General features: G+C 39.1%; 1 protein-coding gene across 2 annotated transcripts in view; it reads right to left on the reverse strand.

Moving 5' to 3' along the window:
* Window positions 1–22,225, reverse strand: part of cpped1 (calcineurin-like phosphoesterase domain containing 1) — a 37,376-nt gene extending 15,151 nt beyond the window's left edge. For both annotated transcript variants that reach the window (XM_067488405.1, XM_067488404.1), the window contains exons 1-5: window positions 22,025–22,225; window positions 18,908–19,126; window positions 6,622–6,794; window positions 5,432–5,566; window positions 5,163–5,289 (exon numbers count right to left, since the gene is read on the reverse strand). In XM_067488405.1, coding sequence (XP_067344506.1) covers window positions 5,163–5,289; window positions 5,432–5,566; window positions 6,622–6,794; window positions 18,908–19,126; window positions 22,025–22,088 — 718 coding nt within the window. In that variant the 5' untranslated portion in view covers window positions 22,089–22,225. The remainder of the gene's footprint in view (window positions 1–5,162; window positions 5,290–5,431; window positions 5,567–6,621; window positions 6,795–18,907; window positions 19,127–22,024) is intronic.

Raw genomic sequence — 22,225 nt, forward strand, 5'->3', positions numbered from 1 at the left:
ACATTTTCCTACTAGCTTGATCAAAATTAAAATCATTTTGTGGTAACAGAAAGAGACATTTCCGGATGAATTCAAGAGACAGAGCTTGACATTTCGGTCCAGCCTATTGTTATGTATGACACAGGACAGGGATGGACAGAGGGTACATAAACATGAAGCGCATACTGTGACATTCCTTCTTTTGTTGTAATTGTATGTTTCATCTACCGTATTTGAATATGTGAACTTAAATGTACACTACTCACAAAAAGTTAGGGATATTTAACATTTGGGTGAAATTTATGGGAAAGAGAAAAAGTTATTGCTATTATATTATATCATAAAAGTAGGGTATTTAGGTAGAAGCATGCAATGATAGTTATTAAAACAAAAGCTACCAACAGTGGTGGGTACACCACAACAACAAATGTTAACGTCTCAATAACTTGTCAATTGTTAGACGTCATCAATGTCAAAACGTGAACAGCATGACGAAGAGGAATGTTTAAATATAAATTGTCGTTGAACAAGAACATTTAGTGGTTGATCACGGGATCAGACGTGATCCATGGATCCATGTTATGCAATAAGTACTGAAACATTGAACAGTTGCACATGTGCATTCAAACATTTAGAGAAGCCTGTAAAGGTTGCAGTGCATATTAAGTGCATTCGGAAATTACCCGAAAGTCGAATATCATTAACTTTTTGTGAGTAGTGTTCATTTTCATTTCATGATGTGAAGTCATGTTTCCTATACAAATTTACAAGATGCAGCATGTTTGTCATCCATTATTTATGTATGGACTTCACATACTACCTGCCCTTAATGTAGTCTGGTTTTAAACGCATTGGCTATTTTAATAGGTAACCTTGCTACTACTGGGTTGGAGCCCCTATTGCTTTCGTGACTGCCTAATCCTCCATGGGACAGATTCAACTAGATGCTGGAAAAAAGTATTTAGAGGATGGTCCATATGACATGATGGCATCATGTAGTGCACATCCATCACGTGAATTTCCTATTCCACAATATCCTAAAGGTGATCTATTGGATGGAGATCTTGTGACTGTGGAGGCCAGTTGAATACAGTGAACTCATTGACTGTGCAATGAGTTGTTTATACTTGTTCATATGCAATGAAGTTAGTGGAAATCAGCGTCTATTTTATAAGCATGGCTTGCATGGCTTCTGACTTTTTTTTCTTTCTTTTTTTTTTAAATCGCAGTGCAGGGGGAGATAGAGGAAAAGAGGCAGGCAAGAAACATACAGCATGAACAGGAATTAAAAAAAAAATCTGTGGTTGAATGCAACCTATTCAGAATACCAGAAGGCACATTGTGTTAGTTTAGTTTTACAACACCAATTAAAAAAAAGATGGGACAATGTGTACAACAACAAATCAGAATGCAATGATTTGCAAATCTCATCAACCCATATTTTATTAATAAAACAACAACATATAAGATTTTGAGACAATATACCATTTCATGGAAAATATTAGCTCATTTTGAATTTGATGGCAGCAACACATCATAAATAAAGTTGGAACAAGGTGATGTTTCCCATGGTGTAACATCCCCTTTTAACAACTGTCTGCTGTAAATGTGAGCAGAAGGGAAGTGAGCAGACCAGTTTTTGGAGTTTTAGGAGAATTTTGTTCCATTCTTGTCGGATGCAGGATTCTGGCTGATCAACAGTCCTTGACCCTTGTTGCTGGATTTTTTCTTTTATGATGTGCTAAATGTGTCCCATTGATGAAAGGTCTGGACTGCAAGCCAGTTCAGCACCTGGACTCTTCTCCTGCAAAGCCATACTGTTGTGATGGATGCAGTATGTGGTTTAGCATTGTCTTGCTGAAATATACAAGGCCTTCCATGAAAGAGATGTTGTCTGGATGGGAGCATATGTTGCTCTAAAACCTCTATGCACTTTTCAGCATTGATGAAGCCTTTCTAGATGTGTAAGCTGCCCACACCATAGGCACTAATGCACCCCAACATTATCAGAGATGCAGGCTTTGGACGCTGGATGGTCCCTGTCCATGGTTTCCAAAAAGAATTTAAAACCTTGACTCATCTGACCACAGAACATTTTTCCATTTTGCCTCAGACCATTTTAAATTTGTTTTGGCCCAGAGAACACAGCGACTTCTGGATCATGTTCATATATGGCTTCTTCTTTGCATAATACAGCTTTAACTTACATTTGTGGATTGCACAGCGAACTGAAGTGTCCCTGAGCCCATGCAGTGAAGTCCATGTAGAAAATTATGCCTGTTAATGCAGTGCTGCCTGAGGGCCCGAAGATCACGCACATCCAGTTTTGACCTTTGGCCTTGTCCCTTGTGCAGAGAGATTCCTCCTGATTCTCTGAATCTTTTGATGATATTATATAGTTTAGATGGTGGGATATTCAAAGTCTGCACTATTTTAGGCCGTGGAGCATTTTTCTGAAATTGTTCGACAATTTTTAGACAGTTTGTCACAGATTGGTGAATCTCTGCCCATCTTTACATTCGAGAGGCTCTGCCTCTCTGAAAGGCTTTTTTAAAAAAAACAATCATGTTACGGACCTGTTGCAAATTAACCTTATTAGTTGTCAAATGCTCCTCCATTTTTTTTATTTGCAGCAATTACTTTTCCAGGCTTTTGTTGCCCCTGTTCCAACTTTTTTGAGATGTGTTGCTGCCATCAAATTCAAGATAAGCTAATATTTTCCATTAAATGGATAAATTTCTCAGTTTCAACATCTGATATGTTGTTCATGTTCTATTGTGAATAAAATATGGATTGGTGGTTTGCATTCTGTTTTTGTTCACCTTTTACACATCGTCCCAACGTTTTTTTGAATAAAAACTTGAGTGACTTTCTACACACACACACGTCCACGTGTTAAATTTCCAGACTTTGTTTTTAGGAGGATTTATAATTATCCAGTAAAAAGAGAGGAAGGAAGGAAATGGCATAATAAGGGCACATTAATAAAAAACAAATACATAACCAGTATGCCAATCTCTCTTGTTTACCATTATGTTCACCCAGCTGACTGACGCTAACATTTGCTTCTACAGAGCTGAGGGAAAAACAACAGAAACCATACATTATATTTCTCTACAGCTTTTGGTGATGTTACAGCCTTTAAAATGCTACTGACAGCATTGTCTTCTGAGAAAAAGTCTCTATGGTGTATCATGTCTTTTTTGATTGGATCCATCCCTTGTTTCTATCTATGGATGGGTAGTGAAACTGAAATAAGCTTAGACGTTAATGGTTTTTCTACCGGTAATGGAGAAATTAAGAAAACAACTTTCCTATTTATTATTGCTACTTGATTATGACATTCAACTACATTATGATGCATTTTGCTTTCCAGTCCAGAGGAATCTCACTCCAAGCCTGTGTGTGAGGACAGGGGTCAGTCTCTCTCTCTTTCACTCACTCTTTGCCTCCCTCCCTCCCATACTGCAGCACAGCAGACACACAGACACAAAACTGCCTTTTGGTGACAATGGTGGAGAGAACTAAACATACAAAGAAGTGTGGTTACACTTCACTGGAGTCGATGCTGGCAACGCTTGCTGCCACAAGTGCAACCAGACTTTAGGATGTAAGGATGGAAACATAAGTATTCGAGACATCTAGCACAGTCTCTGACTGCCTTGTTAGCAGCTGATTTCTCATTGGACTGGTATGTTACTAAACTATGAAGACATGATAAAACAATTAAAAGTAAATATTAGCCACCTGAATGTTATGGGTATGTCCATAAATTCAATCTGAAATAGTCATTAGCATAATCAGAACTGTCTGTCACAGCAGTTTGAAGCCCTCAAACATTCAACATTCAATAAAAAAATACAGCCGTAAATTTATTCTTGAAAATAAGGAGCGAAAAAGAGGTATTATCTTGAGAATGTACTGTACTTATATTTACTCAACATCTGTTTAAGATGCTTTTAATACTCATATTTTTGGTTATATTTTGAGGAAAATCAGTGATACTGTGCACAGTGCTCTGATCTGATCTCACCATTGGGGGAGCTGCTAAGCAGCTGGCCTACACTCACTGGGAGCAACTAACTTGAAATGTAAACACTTTTCTGATAGGACTTTGCTTTTATGTTTTCTCCTCAATTTAGATTTTTACTTGTTTTGTATCTCCCTTGTAAGTCGCTTTGGATAAACGCGTCTGCTAAATAACTAAATGTAAATGTAACTTGGGGTTCAGTGTTTTGCTCAAGGACACTTCGACATTTGACCCGAGGAGCCAGGGATCGAACCAATAGCTGTGGGATTGATGGACAACTGCTCTACCTCCTGCGCCACAGTTGCCCACATAAGAGTGCCCTTAGTAGTACTGTTAAAACCCTTATGATACTCACGCTTATTCAAAACAATGTAGATAAAAACAAATAGAATCTATGTTGGCAGAAACAAATCCAGGCTGTCTGGATGACAACTGAACTCTAGAGTGAACCACACAAAGTTAACTCCATTCACGTTCACAACTGGTTAAGAAAGAGGGTCGCTAGAACAACAGCAAATCAGGAATGCCGATCGCGTACCCTGTGGGAAGCAGGAAAAAACTGCTACAGTATATATGTTTATACAAATCACTCAACTTTGTCCAGGGACAACAGGGTCAGTGGTTCGACTCCCGGCACCTCTTAGCTACACGTCAAAGTGTCTTTAGGCGAGACTCCGAATCCTAAGCTGCCCCCGGTGGGTCAGGTGAGAACATTGCATTGCAGCTGCCATCACTGGTGTGGGAATTGGTGAATGAGAAACAACGTTGTAAAGAGCTTTGGATAAAAGTGCTCTAAAGACCATTTACCGTTCAATAAGACCACCTTCAAAGACCCTAAACTATTCCTTCAAGCAAAAATTTAAGACCACTTCACAGTGGCCTAAATCCATCACCAGAGAAAATACTGCTTTTAGTTTCCTGGAAAAGAAAAAGGTTTGACATTAAAAACAATATGAATCATGTCTTCATTCAGTGAGTCTGAATTGTAGGCAAACAAAAAATAAAACTGGACTTACAACATGAGGTAGTTAAAAGAGACTAATGATATGTCATGTTGAAATGCCTTTGAGCAAAATACTTGCTTAGTCACTTTGAGCTGGTTCATATAAAGACGAATCAAAGAAAAAGATTTAACAAGCCCACAATCTCCTACCTGCCTTCTTGAACCGGTCCAGTAGGCTTTGTCTGACTCCCTTCTGGAGGTTAAAGTAGTCATCCTCCTCATCAGGGCTCTTTAGGTACAAAGGTATATGTTGAAACACCAGTACATGTTTGGGTACCTGAGTAGAGAAGTACACGGACAAAGGACAAAATTCATTTGTTATTTTATATAGTTGCAAAAGGTATCGTTCAGACACATATCAAAATTAATTTCTTCATAGGTTAAACAAGCACACAGTTATGCCACTGATGCCATACTACCATTGAAGAGGAGGAGGAAGAAGACCTGCTCAGCTGCTCTTCTAGCCACTTCTCCTGGGCATCCTTCAGCTGAGGGCAGGCCGAGTCATCGTAGAACAACTGGGAATTTAGAACCAGGCAGAGGACTCCACCCACCTGAGACAACAGGTGAGAGAAAACAAAGACATGTTCCAGGTGCTGGTTACTTACAGCTCATTGATTTCTCGAACTAAAAAAACAACTTTTATATTATGACAAAGGGCCATATAAGGGTCATTGCTACTTTCTTACAGTAGTTTTTGCTGTCTGGACTATACCTGCAAAACCAAACTTCTGGACAGACAACCATTAAACTTTCCTCTCATTTTAAAAATTCAACTACAATTGTTTATGCACAGATTGACACATGACCCAAGTGGGCATAGAGCATGGCCCTGGTGCTGAGGGGAGGTTTATGGCATTGGGTAATAATATAAAAGCTCTCTGTTCAGATGGGAGTAGGCGTACATTTAAAAGCTGAATGGAATATAATTCACATCAAATGTCAACTGTGACTTCAACATGAAAACACACTGCTAGGTTGGCAAAAAAAGACCTACAGATGAAAGCTAGAGGGAAATCACACAGAACCTACTTCTCTAAAAGCTAGGTACTGATTACAACTCTAATTTTTGTGTTACAGTCATACTTTCCATAGTGTACAGATTTCAGTTAAGGTGGGACACTAGTGTGGACATCTCTTTTAAAGTATTGTTGTTACATGCAAAAACATCTCAGCAAGTAAACAGCCAATAAAATTTTTAATTGATTGGGACTCATAATTTAAAAATATGTTTTCTTTTTTTTTTTTTTTTTTACTGAGTATAGTGCTCCACCATTTTGAAACAATGAAACATGATGATCTGTTCATATCAGTCTGTAGAAATATTCTGTGCCTCTAAATAAAGCAGTCTAAAGACTGGAAATTTGTCTTTACCAAGAGGAAAGGGTCTCATAAAGATGATATTGAGTTTAGTCACTCGCATACTAGAGACCAAAGGTCATAATATCTCAGACTCTGCTGCAGCATTTTTTAAAACTCTGTTATAAGCCTCCTAACTGTATGGAAGTGCAACAGTAAAGGGACAGCGTGCTTCTAGGAAAGAAAATGATGATACACAGGAACTCACACAGAAAAGCAGGACCTCTATGTTATCCTAAAATCAGCTTACCCAGAAGCTGAAGTAATCGTCCCCCCAAGCACTGCAGTACTGCTCCACTGTACTGGGGGTAGGGGTGTTGCCCAGGTCATGGTTCCCACTAACAAATACCAGAGGGATGGAGGGATCTGTCCCCTTCAAGGCCGCCTTTAGGTCTCGCTCCTGACCTCCTCTGTACGGCGTGTCTGGGAGAAAAAGGGAACTCACTGTCACAACTTGAAAGACAGCTTGACAGTGTTCTGGTAAATTAGGTTGCAGTTACAGGTGTCCACATGTACAAACAATCAATATTAACTCAAAACCAAACACCTAATACTTGATAATATTAACATTTAACTTCATAGTCATAGTCATAGTAAAAATAAATCAGACAGAGAAAGAGAAAAAAAGTTACATGAATGTTAATAAAAAGTGTCATATTCAGAGTGTGAAGGGTACTGCAGGTGAGAGTCGCCTGAGGGAATGGGGATTATTTGGATGATAATGATCAATGCTCTGTACAGCTTGACGTTATATCACCATGGTTACTGGCATGATGAGTTCTGGTGGAAGCCTCCACATCCTGCACGGCAAACCCTACCTTTCTGCTGGTCAGTGCCGGCCATAGCTCTTGGCACATTTGTGGTTTAAGATATACAGTAGTACGAAGTTTTCTGCATTCGAAGGTTTACACAATTTGTTTTAATGTTTGTGGTGGTAAAGCCGGAAGTTCACAAAAAGCGTGCAAAAAGGTGGGAAATGTTTTGAGTGAAATTAATTCAGTCCCCGCACAGGTTAAGGGCAAAGAATGGGTGCGAGTCACATCCATTTATAATAGAGTATTAAAAATATAATAGAATATAAAAAATGGATAGTATATCAAACAAACCTATCAGGCCCTGCTTTTAAGATATTCTTTCCTCTCCCTTCTTTCTTCTCTCTCGTATTTCTTTTTATTCGTGTGGGTAACTGTTTTATTGGCCTACATCTGGATGTTTGGAATAGAACTTATTCTATAAGAGCCTTTTGTGACAGAACCGATTGTTCATGAGACAGTAAGAGAGCTTCAAACTTAACTAGATAAAAAGTAAAATGTTGTTTTCACCTGTCTCTTCTATAATTAGGCGAGCCTGTCAAATCCAGCTGTCAATACAAAGCACAAACATGCACTCAAATACAGACGATAATTATAAAAAGACTTTCTGTTTAATCATTTTAACTTCTGTATTTATAGTCAGGTTGGGAGAACAGCTTATGTCTCACTCATAAGCATACAGCATATTAGGTCTGTTTGAAAGCATTAGCCTTACAATTACTGTAAAGTAATGCTATAAAATGTCCCTAAATCATCCCTAGCAGTCTTCACTTTTAAGTTAGCAACTAAATTAAATTAATACAGTTTAAAGCTGCCATTAGATCTTAAGCTGGTCTTTCACCAATTATACCGTATAACGATGAGGTATGAAAAATGTAGGAAATATTTCACATTGTCACTATAAAAGAATATTGATGGACCTTGTGAAGATGATTACATAAATGCAACAGATACCTACATGCACACAAACCATCAACTAAACAAAGTCTTTTTTTAAAAAGCAAAACATCAATGAGTCCAGTGTAAGTGTATTTTGTGCATGTTGTTGAAACATCAGGTAGGGAAATTTGGTCAAGTCTTATAAAAATTATATTGTAATTACATCCGAAAAACAGAGAACTGCCAAATTTGGCAATTGAATGTATGATGTCTCTGGGGCCCTTGTGCTTTGTAGCTCAAGGACTTTCATTTTGAAACTGCAAAACAAATGCTGGGAAACAAATCTGCCAAATGCCATTTAGAATAAGGAAAGCAAAAACAAAGGCATCCCACAACTGTCATCACTGTATGACATTAACTTTTTGTGTTTTCTCCTATAGTTGTCTTTGTCCTTCTCTGTCCCCCTCTCTCTGTCCCTTTCTGCAGGTGCCCTCAGCTTTGGAGTTGTGTGTTTTTCAGTGCGAATGCTACTGTTCCTACCAACCTGCCCAATGGTTTGTTGTTGCTCTGTTCTTTTCTCTCTCCCCTTTCCACTCACCCCAACCGGTCAAAGCAGATGGCCGCCCACCCTGAGCCTGGTTCTGCTGGAGGTTTGTGCCACTAAAGGGAGTTTTTCCTCTCCACTGTTGCCTAGGGCTTGCTAAAGGGGGAAATGTTGGGTTTTCTCTATACATCTTTATAGTCTTGACTTTATTCTGTGAAGTGCCTTGAGATGACTTTGTTGTGAATTGGCGCTAGGTAAATAAAGTTGAATTGAACTGAATTTTTTGTTTTGATAATCTATGTAAAATGAAAACATTTAGCCATTTTCTGATTTCATTTTAAACCGACGTAGTGACCTACAATCGATTTCTAAACTATGCTATCCAACTACATCCTTGCCTAGTCAGTATTGTCAACCAAGTCAAATGTGAACAACGTAGCCTAAAACAAATACACAGGTTTTATTGCAGGCAACAGAATGCATGAAATAGATTTAGCTTGACTGCTTTATGTGCTAGTTTGGGACAAGCCAAGGTTTTTTGAAAGAAATCTTCAATTAAAAAAAAAAGCTTTATATGCTCATTCTAGGTTGTTTGATGAAATCCATCCACATGTTGGTTATATGCCAGGTTCTGCATAAAGTCAGTCCGCCAAAATCCAAACTACACTTACATGTATATGGTTTTCTCTTCCAGGACACAAGCAAAAATTTAGAAACAGACATCAGCTCTTTTTCTTGTGATTTTTGAAAGAAAGTTGTTTAAAGTTGCATAAAGCAGGGCACAGTGTTGTCAGTAATTATCAGTAAATGCATGTGGTTAAATCAATATATTAGAGATTTGAAAAAATTTAAATCTGTTCTTTGTTCTTTGAGAAGCAGACAGGCTGAAGGACAGTTTAGATGAAAGCAATAATGGCTGAGGCCACAACAACGAGGACTCATTATTCCACAATCACAATGTGTGACCGCTGCCTCAATTACATGCAAACAAAACCAGCCTCAATAATGCAGCTAGGGTTGTGGAGAACACAGGGTGCAAAGGTTGTCATTTAAAAAGCTGAGGCAAATGTTGCAGGTGATAATTCTCATCTAACCCTACTGTAAAACACTATTGGATTTTAACCAATTTTATACATTTACTCAAGTGTTTTTCTTTTGTTTGTATTTTAATCAGGTCTGTCTCTTAGTATTTACCAAGCTTAGAAAATCTAGAAGGAAAAAATGAATGAGGTAATCCTTAAACAACATCAAGGCACCCTTTAGTAAGGAACCGCATCTTGTCAGTTGATCAGCGGCTAAGCACAAAGTGTGAACATGTAAAGACAGGCGTAAAGCACCTTTCACACATGCACTGGAATTCTGAGTTTATCTAGATATTATCAGGAGAAGCTGCATGTGAGCACGCAAATGTCCGAGTCAGTTATCTTGGACATCATGTGGACTTTACCGAGCCAGCTCCCTAGTACAAAGTCCAGATAAAATCTGATTACCACTGAGTTAATTAAAATCAATTAACCATTAACAATAGAGCAGGTAATTATACAGAAAATAAACCCCGCAAGTGGGTATGTTGATGATGTCCATAGGCGAACATTCAATATACAAACATTTGATGGCGAAGGACACTTATTTGTACGAAGACGGTAACAAGAGCAGCTCCGGAGCATGTCCAAAGCTGATTCCCCAGATATTCTTATGAGTTCATATGTGAAAGAAACTTAAGGGTGTGAAGCAGGGTGGAGCTCAACAAGACTATCCAGTTAAATTTAATTTCTCTATATAAACTTATCTGGAAAATGGGGATGGCCTCACACAGGATAGATTTTTTTTGTCACATTGTTGCAGCCTAAAATGCCCCACGGCTTTTTAAAAATACTTTTTATTGAGAGGCATTTTGCAATGTTTTTATGGTGTTTTATATTCTAAGATCGCACAGAAATCGCAAAGGATTTGGTGAATCAATTGTTGCGATCACATCATAAATTTCCTAGTGAGGCTGTTAAGAGGTCACACATACTACTCTATTTATTTACTGTTTACTTTGTTCAGCCAGATACAATAAACAAAGAAACTTTTCTTCTTGCTCTTGCTTGCTGTGGTTCCCCTCATGTTCTGTATTGCCCATGTGGAATGTGGTTCTCTATGCACATACAATTGCATAGTGAACACAAGTTTATCAACCAGTCCTCCAACCTCAATGCCTGTATATACTATTTGTCCCCAACTCTGGCAGTAACACTTAATGAAAGTGCAACACCCAGCCAGCAGCTGTCTGTTACAGTGCACACGTTTGGCACCAGGAACCAAAATTGTGCCAGTCAGTGTTTTACAATGACACCAAAATGGCCGCTGGCATAACACAAATTTTCAGTGTAAGGGGCTTATAATCAGTGCGTAGCTAATGTTACACAGTGCATGTCACATACATAGTGTCATGTATCATCTATCATTCTCATCCATCTGCACTAAAAAAACAATACTCAATCCAATCATACTACAGTATATTGCCCCATTTTAGACAACGTGGTTCAAATTAATGGAAAGTGGTTACATGCATAACCACGTCAGAGGTACACAACCATAGGTTATTAGGATGAACTCTTGTTGTTGAAGAGGAAGCTTTTTAAATGTGCTCAATAATTTAAAATAATAAAAACACAGGAAAGAGTAATGAAATGCTGCAGATAAGTAGAATTCATCATGCAAGGCAAATAAGGAGGACTCACAAACCCTTTTAGGAAAAGTTCATTTTGAGTAGACACGGTCCATGCAAGTTCAAATCTCTATTTACAAAACAGAAAAACAGAAAATTAGAAATATGAATTCAATTTTCTAAAATAATATTTTTTATTTAACAGATCAATGTAAAATTTTTATTTAATTAGTTTTTTTTATTTTCTACCTATATAATTTATGTTATTGACTTATAATCATACTTGACTCAGGAGAGCGGAATCTAAACATCCACTTCTGTGTCTGATTGGTCAGAGAAGCATCTTAGCTTTCGACTGCTTTCACAGTCCATGTCCTTCCTTCATATTTGTTGTGGCTGCTCCCTGAGATGTCTTCTGCCACAAGCAAGAGCAAGAAGCATTCCTTGAATTAAATTTTCCAATTTTCTAGTTTTCATTTTGTGAATAGAAAATTGAACTGATAAGCATTACACGGCCCACACATTTTCTCTCTGTGCTTTCTTTTTTTGGAAAAAACAACACGTACACAGTAAGGTGTTCAGAAACAAAAACACTGCTGCACTCCACTGCCTCTGGAGCTCTGACTGAATAGTCTCATTCATTTAATGAGATTGCAAGACTGTGATTCTCAAGCATTGACAGCAGACTTTGGCAGGATCTCGTTGAGCCTGTCCAACACTGTAAGTACTTCCCTCAATTTTCTCTAAAGACTGGCTGTCAAGTATGCACATAGGCCTCAGTGTGTGGGGTCTTGCTGTCGCATACATTCTCTTCACCTAAACACTGTTTTGTGAGGACCTCTGTTTGTGATTATTTCAAGCATGTACCAGTACTGATACCGATGTGGCACTGTTCTACAGTTTGTCCCAAAGGGATAGCTGAGATAAAGTCATATTAACTCTGTCCTACAACCTTTCACACATAACCTAACATTACACTATTCTGAATAAAGCTTGTGTGACACGAAATAGAACCCAAACCCTTTACACTTCCACAAGTAAAGCTCATGTTTCTTGGTTGTTTCTTGTACTATGACATAGCTTTAATCATTCAATAGAAAGATTTCTCTCACTGCAGGTATTTGTACGTGGCATTTTGACACCATATCACATTATCTGAGCAAATACAAATTCCAAATCTCTAAACACCCGCACCCTGGCAGTTGATCCAGCTGCGCTATGTTATCAGGAATGAATGTCGCTCAGATGGCAAGTTAGGGAAAATACACTTTCATTTCTGTAAAAACGTGATTCTTTAATTCCTCTTCGTATAAAAAAAAGCAGCACCCCACTTTTCACTTGATTTATTTTTTTCACGGTAATTTTCTGCAAAGGATCAATAAAGTATAATTGTATTCTATTCATTTGGCAGAAACTTTTATCTAAAATGACTTACAGTGACACACATCAACGGCAACTTGGGGTTGGACACGTTGGACATTTTGACTTGTGACCAAGAAGAATTGGGAGTTAAGCCTGTGACCCTGTGGTCAGTGGACAACTGCTGTACCAACCGAGCCACAGTTCCCCTTTCTAAGGTGATGAAATGCATGCATAGAGCTGAACTGACAAATACACACAAACTCTGACAGATAAAACTTACCTCCACGCATCAGGCCAACTCCTAGTGGATAAGAGTGTGTGAATGTGGGCTCATAAGTTAAAGAGAATTACAGAAAGATTTTCTGTGCTCTAAATCTCAATTAGAGCACAGAAAACGTTTGGGGGAGCAGAAGGTTAACAATCACTCTAATAGCATGTAGACCGTACTGAGTATAATGGCACCTTAAAATAGGTGAAATAAAAGCTTCAAACAATGTTGACAGTAACATAGGGTTAATAAAATCAATTCCTGTGGTTACACTGTCTAAATTACTACCATCCGTGGATCCAATTCTGGAGTCAACACGTCCCCAGACAACAGGGTGTGCTGAGAGGATCACATATTCCTCCTGGCCTAGTAGTGTCCTGGGAACCTAGAGGACATAGCATGGGGAAGGGACACCTAGGATACCTTTCTTACCCTGCTGCTACCACAACCTGGATTCAGATAAGCCTTTAAATGGATGGAGGGACCCTGACATTTACCAGGGCTTTCTTACATGGTCCAAGAAGATATTTTCACACTGACATTTGAACTGTGTATCTCTTGGGTCTCTAGGAAAGTTTGGAAGTGGCAACAGAGTGACGTTTCTAAACTTCTACACTCCTAATATCAACCCCCCTCAGAAACCTATTACTGCTTACAAGCCACTTGATGAACTCATTAGATAAACACACACAGAATCTCCACCCCCCCCCCAAAACAAATGCATTCACATGTACCAAAAACAAATTCTCCCTAGGCAGTGGATCCTTCCTACTCTCCCCTCCTTTCCTCAGAATCCCACAGAGAACCCTATTGTATCTGCCTTCAACGGATATTAAACAGGTTTCCACGGTTACAGAGAGAGGACAAAGAAGGCCCAAGGTAACCTGCACTTCACCTTTGTGAGTTTTACACACATACGTTCACACAAGTACACTCCCACTCCAACTCTTCGCCCTGCTACATCGTGCATAACATCCTACACGAACCCCCAGAGACACTGCCTGAAACCTTTGTAGTGCTCATTAGGAGAGTATTAAGACCAGTATGTTCCTCTAATCTAATCAGCTCTCTACCCCCATCCCACTAACCCACCCATCCCCCCCTCCACCCCGCTCTTTATCCTCTTCATTTGTCAGCGTTATAAATAAGTAAAAAAAAAAAAAAGAGTAACAGTAGAGATGGAAGGAGACAAGGAGAAGCAAGATTGAAGAAAGTCGACAAGATCAGAAAGTGTCTCGTGGGAGATTAGCTAGGATTGGAGACAGGGGAAGTGGGATCAAGGAACTTGCTCTTAATAATGTTGTGGACGACAGCGTCGTGGAGGCAAACACTGGTCAGCATTTCTTGAATGAAATACGACCGTTTAATTTTTTAGTTTTTGCAAAGGTGTTGTCCTCAGAGTCCAAATCCATCAGTTTCTCTCTAATAATGGCTTCGTCACCAAGTCTTTTATAAAGAAGGGGATTTAATAACTGGAGCCCTTCCTAGTTAGCCTGTAGTCTTCCTGTTTTTAAATCAAGATCTAAAGCTAAAAAAAAAACAAAAACAAAAAAATATTAAAGACAATGACACTATAGTTTTTCATATCTGTTTGAGAACAATTACAAGAACAGATTGTTTTTTTCCTCAACACCAGATTTAGTTCACATGGATGCTTCAAATAGATTAATCAGAGGCAAGAATAACTGAGCGTGTTTGGGTACAATGTCAGACTTGCAAATGAAGGTTGTCAAAATAAGGTATGAGGCATGAGACCACAGCTGTTTACCAAAGAGAACAGACAGATGATAGAGGAGAGAGACAGAGAAGAAAGGAGAATGTGAGAGTGAGGGAAAAGAAAGATAGAGAGTGAAATTCGTAGGAACAGAAATACAGTTGCCAATTTCCTGTCGCTGACAAGCAGCAGTGTTGACAATGCCGGTTGACAGCCAGCTTCCCCTGGCCGCCACCCATTCATTCTGTATTGTAAATAAACAGTTTAAGGGGAAATGTCAGCCGAGAGACGGAAGGAGCAACTCTGGCTATAATATCACTTTCCTCCTCCCTCCTGATGCAGCAGCCTAGTTGCCAGGCAAGTGACGGACGTGGCGAGTAATGAGGATGGCACACACAACCTGCTCTGCTGGGGCTGACAGTAACAAGGGCTGACGCTGCAACGTTTAAAGGTCCCCAAGGCCTTGCGGTTAAACCCCGTGCTTACACTATCTACTGTCCTGCTGTGCATCTCAAATAGATGTCACTGTGACTTTTAAATGCTGCTGATCATAGGGAGATAGGAAAAATGGACCATGGCCACGATTTGGTCTAAACGGTGCAGTCGGGGAGATGATAAGAATTCTTGGACACCTACAGTAAGACTTTTAGATGATAAGGAGAGACACCTCCAGGAGTGTTCTTTACTGTCAGTGTGCAGCTCAAACCGGGGGTCCTCATGACCTAATACAAGATAAAAGGGAGCCAAGAGTTGCTCTCTGACTAAGCCAAATCTGTGTTGCATATAAATAGTTTGCCCTAAGTCACATTTTGGAATAAGGGCAAAGGACACATGATATCATACATCTGAATTTAACAAAATATTCTGCTTCTGCTAAATATCGTACACAATTATAAAATCAGAATCAAGCCTAGTTATATCTTATCCATTAACTAATCAAAGAGATTAACAGATACGGTGAGAGAGGACATGCAAAAAATAAAGGATAAGCAGGTTCACCTGCAATTTCGTCCCAGTCTCAAAGCCCATTCCTTGAGGCCAGGCAGGCATCTCATGTTAGCCCCCTAATTGTCATGCAAAAGCAGTTTGCATTGGTTGGCGGCTTGTGGCTTTTTCTACTAAACTAACTCTGCAGTGGGTCCTGCCAACCCGTTTCTCTCACCCTGTTATCGGGTTAGGCAGCCGGACATCAAGAAGCATGCACACTATCCCACAGTCACTCATTTCATTACAGTTACCGCCATAAAAGCAATCACTTGCCACTAATGTCTGTCAGTCTACATAGGCAAAGTCTTCTACAGGGAAACCCATTAATATTGTCCACAGTCTACTTTATAAGTAGAATTGTTTGGTGTATGTTTTCATGTTACTATTAATTATATCTTTTGTCACTAACAAAAGAGACAGACAGAAGGGAGCGCAACTGAACACAGCATGAGTCAAGCACAGTGTGTCAGCTCCAAACAAGGTGGGAAATTAGGAGCAGAATGATTATTTTGTTTACTCGGCCAGCAATGTCTGGCTATTTTCAAATCCAGTTCAATTCGGAAAATCTATTTTTCTGGCTAGACAGTAAAAGCATGTGTTGATCTAGGAAAACCAACTGCCACTGTGGCAAGAGGTTGACTTTCTATCCCAGCTACAAGACATCTAACATGTCTAACTCACAGTCTGAGATAGAAAGAAAAAAAAACAAAAACGATATGCACTACTGTTGGATTTTATTTAAAATGATTAAATATAAAGTTAGCATTTTTTACTTCTACAACGAGTGTTCATCTATTTGAAACTAAGCGGAATCTTGCCTGCCTCAAAATAGCTTGAAGGCAACCAGGTGCTTTCTTAAAGATAAAAATATGCACACTGTCACGAGGTCTGGTGTTTACAAACTACACTTTATGAACAGGGCACACTATCAACGATCGTATTGATTTATAGACTTGGGCAGGAATTGTAAGTCTGGCTGGTCTGATCAATAGTGGAAATTTTTTGTCAGCATCAGCCTGAGAACAGTCAGAAGATCTGTGGTTTTTGATAAATAAATATTAGCTGCTTTCATAGGACACTATGTTTATGGGCACTGGCTGTGAAATGGAGAATAAAAACATAAATAAGAATATTCTATAGATGAACCATCCAAAACCTTCCTATAGAGTGCATGAATCAGATTATGTCAGAGGACAGCAGAGAATTATGTTACATTACATATTTCAGTCGAATGCCATCACGTACACGTATTGTTTTTGCAGGTCTTCAAAAACCTGCAGATGCTTTCAGGAACAGTACAGAGTGTAGTCGCCTATGTTTTGGAAGCGTTCACTATGCAAATCCTAAGGGCAGGTGGTACTTCTTTGTTATTGTTGCACAGCTGCTCCTGGTACAATGAGAACAGCCTCGCTGGTGACATTTTCCTTTATCGATGTTGCAAATATTCATTTGTAATCTTGACTATAGCAGCTCTAAAGAGCAGAGGACCTAAGCTACAGCCTGTGAGTGAATTCTGACCATGGTTTCGACACATTCAAAGAACGTTCTGTTTTAACCGGCATTAACCTTCGTTGTTTCGGGTTAAACAAACAACAGGTCAGATCAGGTGCTGCTAACTAACATTCATTCCATAGCATGACTTAAACTGATGACAGGGCAAACTGAAACAGTTGTCAAGTTTGCACGTTCTCTGAAACTTTGTGTAGAAACAGCCTTCGGCATGGCATAGATCCTATATGAGACGAGATGGATCACTCCTCCGAGCATTTAGGGTGGACTGTTCCATTTAGGGTAAAATTATTGCTAATGCACAAAACGTTTTGCATTTTTTGCCCATGTTGAGAAGCCCTACCTATGTAACATCAATGATAAAGAATGTATCTGATCTAAACTTGGAATAATAGTTCCATGAAAGAGCAACTTTTCAGAGCGGCTGATCTGAAAGTCATCTCATGCTGAGCAGGTCAGAAAATAAAAGTGGAAAGAGTGCAAGCAAAGGCAAGTTTAACGCTGCTGATCATCCTGGCCTCCACACATTATGCCATAACACAAGGTTGAAATATTCCTCAAAATGCCTGCTGTATCAATCCAAAAGTGGATTTAGTGTCAAGTTACTCTAAGCATCAGTGATAGCATTTAGACATATAGAGTCAGTCACATAGTCACTGTAATGTAAAGGGAGTGCAGCTACTGTGGCTGAGACTAAATAATGATGTGCTCAACTGAATGGCATAGATGATTCTGGTCCTGCCTGATCCTACAATGAAAGCTCCATTTAACCAGATCCGACACTTTGCATAATGTATCCATTTCCTATGCATAACCAAACCCCTGATTAGTACTGAATCTAATATTAGTTATATTTAAAACCTCCATGTGCATAAGAACAGTTTGTAGCCTCACTGCTTTAATAGGAAAACCTTTTTCCCTAAAGATATAAAATATATAACTTTCTTTGGAGGCTGATAACCTTACTGATTACATCTTTCAGTTGTGTTTGGGTGGTGAGTCTTGATCATGTCTAACGTTGCTCATTCACGTCCTTTGATCTCCCTGCTTTGGGCACTGAATCTGTCGACACGTAACTTTGGAGTGCAGAACACAAACAAGGCATAAAACAAGTTTATTGGTGAAACTGTGTACAGTGCATGAAATCACAGCTTGTGTTTCTAAATAGTGTGCCGTTATCTGTAATTTGGGAGAGCCATTTTAAACACTTTGAAATAAGTGCGCATTTGCATAAGCCGACGTTAGGCGCTAGATGCTATGAGATAACACTTAGGGGGCCGCTGCTGCATCATTTGGTCTGACTGAAAGAGGTTGAGCGGAGTTAAAGCTCACGGAACTGGCATCTGTGAGTTCACATTATGTCCTCCATCATTGCAGTTAATATGCAGATAATTGGCAGCTTGACTGGTTGTTGCTTATATGTTGTTTTTATTGTCCATACGGCAGTGTGTCCATATGCTGCTGTGGTTTGTTTTCAGTAGTAGGCATGCGCTGCTGTTCTCTGGTTTCTTTACAGCCCTTTGAATCCAGCAGCAGATATTTATCATTCAGAGCAGTTTAAAATAGGACTAGCAAAAAAAACTAGGTACGGGTAACACCTGTTGAGAGTTACCAGCAAAAAAGAAATTTATTTAAAATGAAAGTGAAGGCGGCAATAAAGAAGGTGATGAAGAAAGACTTTACAGAGTAAAAAGCTGAAATGGAAATATAATTATTTGGAGGAGAAATTGCAACAGTAAATTAGTAAAAAATTGCAACTCGCTTGTAGCTCTTTTAAGTGAGTTTTGTTTTTTGGGCTCTGTTCCTACCTGGCATGGCATGGACCAGGTCTCCACACAGCACCATAAACCTTGGCCTGGGCCTGAGCTGGTTGACAGCTTCTACAGCTCGCTTAGTGAGCTCAACCTCCTCTGCCCATTCATCCCCTCCACCGTCACAGTCCCCGTCTCTCCAGGCCTTCATCAGGCCAAGCTGTGGGTCTGCGGCCTGGATAAAACAAAATGGTCCATTCCACACACTCTCTGGATCTGGAACGAAAAAGATCAGTGTGAACTTACATTACTTGTTTTGGTTTTACAGCCCACAATTTGATGTTTGCTAAACCTTGTTGTCAGGTAAATCAGGCAGTTGTTTTTAGCAAATAAAGCTTTAATACATACATCGAACAACTGCTGAATGTTGTAGAGCAAAAAAAGCCAAAGCAAGAGTTGACAGAGATCAAACCTGAGCTAAAAGTTACATTTATCCAAAGCAGCTTGTAAATGAGCTACACACAAGGAGCAACTAGGGGCTCAAAGTCTTGACCAAGGAAATTTTGCCATGTTGGCATTGTGAGCCACAGCTGTCCCAAGAGGCCACAAGTTGAACTTCACAAATTAGTATTCATCACAAAACTGTAAGAATTATTTCATTGCTGATTGTCTGCTTAATGCATTATACACACCTGTGTATTTGTCTTAAATGTACACAGTAAGAATTTTCAGTGTTCACTTTTATTGCTCTACTTTGATGACTACAGCACACCACATCCTTTTAATCACTTTTAATCACTTTAAAATTTTTAAATGTAATGTTTTGTTGAAAAAGCAAGGCGTGCAGTATTTCCTGATAAAAAAAAAAAATCATCTCATTCGAAATATAGAGTTAATGCTAAATTATTTGCATGTGCAATCTTAAATATTGGTTTTGATTCATCTATCAGGTATTTGCTTTCCATTTTGGCAGAATGTTAACATTTTCGTTTCAGTAGGCTTAGGTCACAGGGTGCTTCAACAGAATACTGCACGCAGGAATAAGCAGAAACATTCAAGCTATAAGGCTTAGGTGTCTTCACAGACAGAATGAGTCATTCTATGACAGAAGGCCTGCTGTGAAACTTCATGTCATATTAATTCTTAAAATCAACATATGTTAATGCTCAATCAGTTGAAAGCACTGTGATTGGGATTTAGGTCGAGAGGGGATGTAATGTACAGCGTTTTGTGAAAGCCTACATTCTCGATCCATGAGTATCCACTGCTAAATACCTGACAAAGAACAAGTGTTTCACATACTCCTGATATTACACAATAAAATGGTCCTACAATCTAATCACTACAAATATTCACTAACAATGTAAACTTTGCTTTCCAGTTAAGAATGGAAGCAGACACTCACTGCAGCTGGGCTGACGGTAAGATCAGCTTTCTGCTACACTCATTCAGTTTCCAGAGGATGTGGAAGCACTGTGGAGTGTCTGCATCTGCATGAAACCCTCCTTTACACTCCCCAGGTGCTACTAGCTGCTCAGCATATCCTGTGTTTATGCTTGCTCATTCATATACACATACATTATATATATATATATATATATATATATATATATATATATATATATATACACACACACACATACATTATATATATATATATATATATATATGATAATTCTGTATGACAAGTCTTTCTTCCAAAACAAACCTGGACACAGATAGAAAAAGAACAAGCCACAAGAACCATCTTGTTCATCAGAAATAGAGGGCTAAAAGTTTAACAATGCTACTCTTGGTGGAATATAAATTTATGGAGTCATAGGGGCCAACACATTTCACTTTTATGATTGTCATCATCATCCCCTCAACCGTATAGTCAGAACAATGTATTTTTCTACTGACAGTGTGGACTTCTTATAAATTCTGAACTTTTCTGCAGTGACATAATCTCAAACCCACTCACATACTTTATGTTGGTCTTACTCCCAAGTTATTAACCACAGTCTTTGTCAGTACCCCTTATGACAGACACAATCAGTAAAGATTTTATGAAGCTGCAAGATGCGCTCACTCAAATCGTAGAAGCTTTTTTGTTACACTGAGCATATCTTATAATACAATGTCTCTCTCTGGAGTATGATGTGTGAACTATTTCACAGACAAATGAGAAAGAAATAAAAAGACACAAGAGCTTGCAGGGGCTGGTAAAGCTCCCATGACACGAGATAAGAGACCGCAGCCTTGTGCGTGTGAGTCTGCGCTGAGCCAGCACAACTTGATACACAAATTGTAGCAATTTCTCAGGTGGCAGATGGTGCGTCCCAAACAAAACCAATCATCACTTGAGATTACAGTGTGTGTGAGGCTTCCTTCTGCAGCATATAATAAAATACTGATTTCAATTTCTTCCCTTGATTTCCCTTATAATAGTGTAGTGACAAAAGATGGGTTTGTGTGGTTCTGTAGGAATTAAAGATTATGAACACATGACTGAGCACCAGTGATTAAGTTTTCAATCCTTCAATATATTTATTGCAGGACTGAGCCACAACCCAAAGTTTGTCAACTTCATTTTGTCCACAGAGACAATAATTCACGTGGTGCTACAGTAAGTCTAAACCCTAATACTATTCAATTGGGCTATAAATACATAACAGATTACAAAGGATTTTCAGGTAAAGCCTGAAACCTCTCATATTTTGTAACTAACTTGGCTAGTTGACGACTTTACGTTGCTACACGTGTACACAATAATGACTCGTTTGCGTTTTGTCTGAATGGCCCACTCTGTAATTCTTAGGCTAACGAAACAATAGAAAAGCAAATGTTTAGTAATAGTCAACAGCGCCGAAGCGACCACAACAAGGAACTAACGACTAATAAAGTGAAGTTAGTCTTTTGCAGAACTGACTAACAGCACCACCGCTACTACTTAGAATTCTGAAAAGACACAAATCTAGCGAGCTACTGTAGCTTCGCTGCCTTCTTAAAGTTGACAACGGTGGTCTGGCTGCTAAAGCTAACTTACACAACAGCTGTCTCTAACACCTTTAATCTGTAGCCAGCAACAACAGCTTGTCTAAGAACCAAGTTAGAAAGACAGAGAGGGTTTATAAGTTAGCCTGTACGATGGCAACCCGCACCGGGGACAAAGAAGCTAAAACAACCGGCTACCTTCAGTCAGTCCGGTGTATATCCGATGTTTTGCCCTGAGAAATATATCGTCACTCTCAGCCATAAGATCTTCTGGTTAAGGAATTGTCCGAATGAACCTACTGAGCCCTCCAGAGCACCGACGAACAGGATTGTTGTTAATGCTATAGTGTGTCGCTCCAACGCTCTGTGTGGACAGTTAACCCTGGAAACGATCGGTGA

Source organism: Channa argus, chromosome 20, assembly GCF_033026475.1.
Source record: "Channa argus isolate prfri chromosome 20, Channa argus male v1.0, whole genome shotgun sequence".
In the NCBI taxonomy this organism is placed as follows: Eukaryota; Metazoa; Chordata; class Actinopteri; order Anabantiformes; family Channidae; genus Channa; species Channa argus.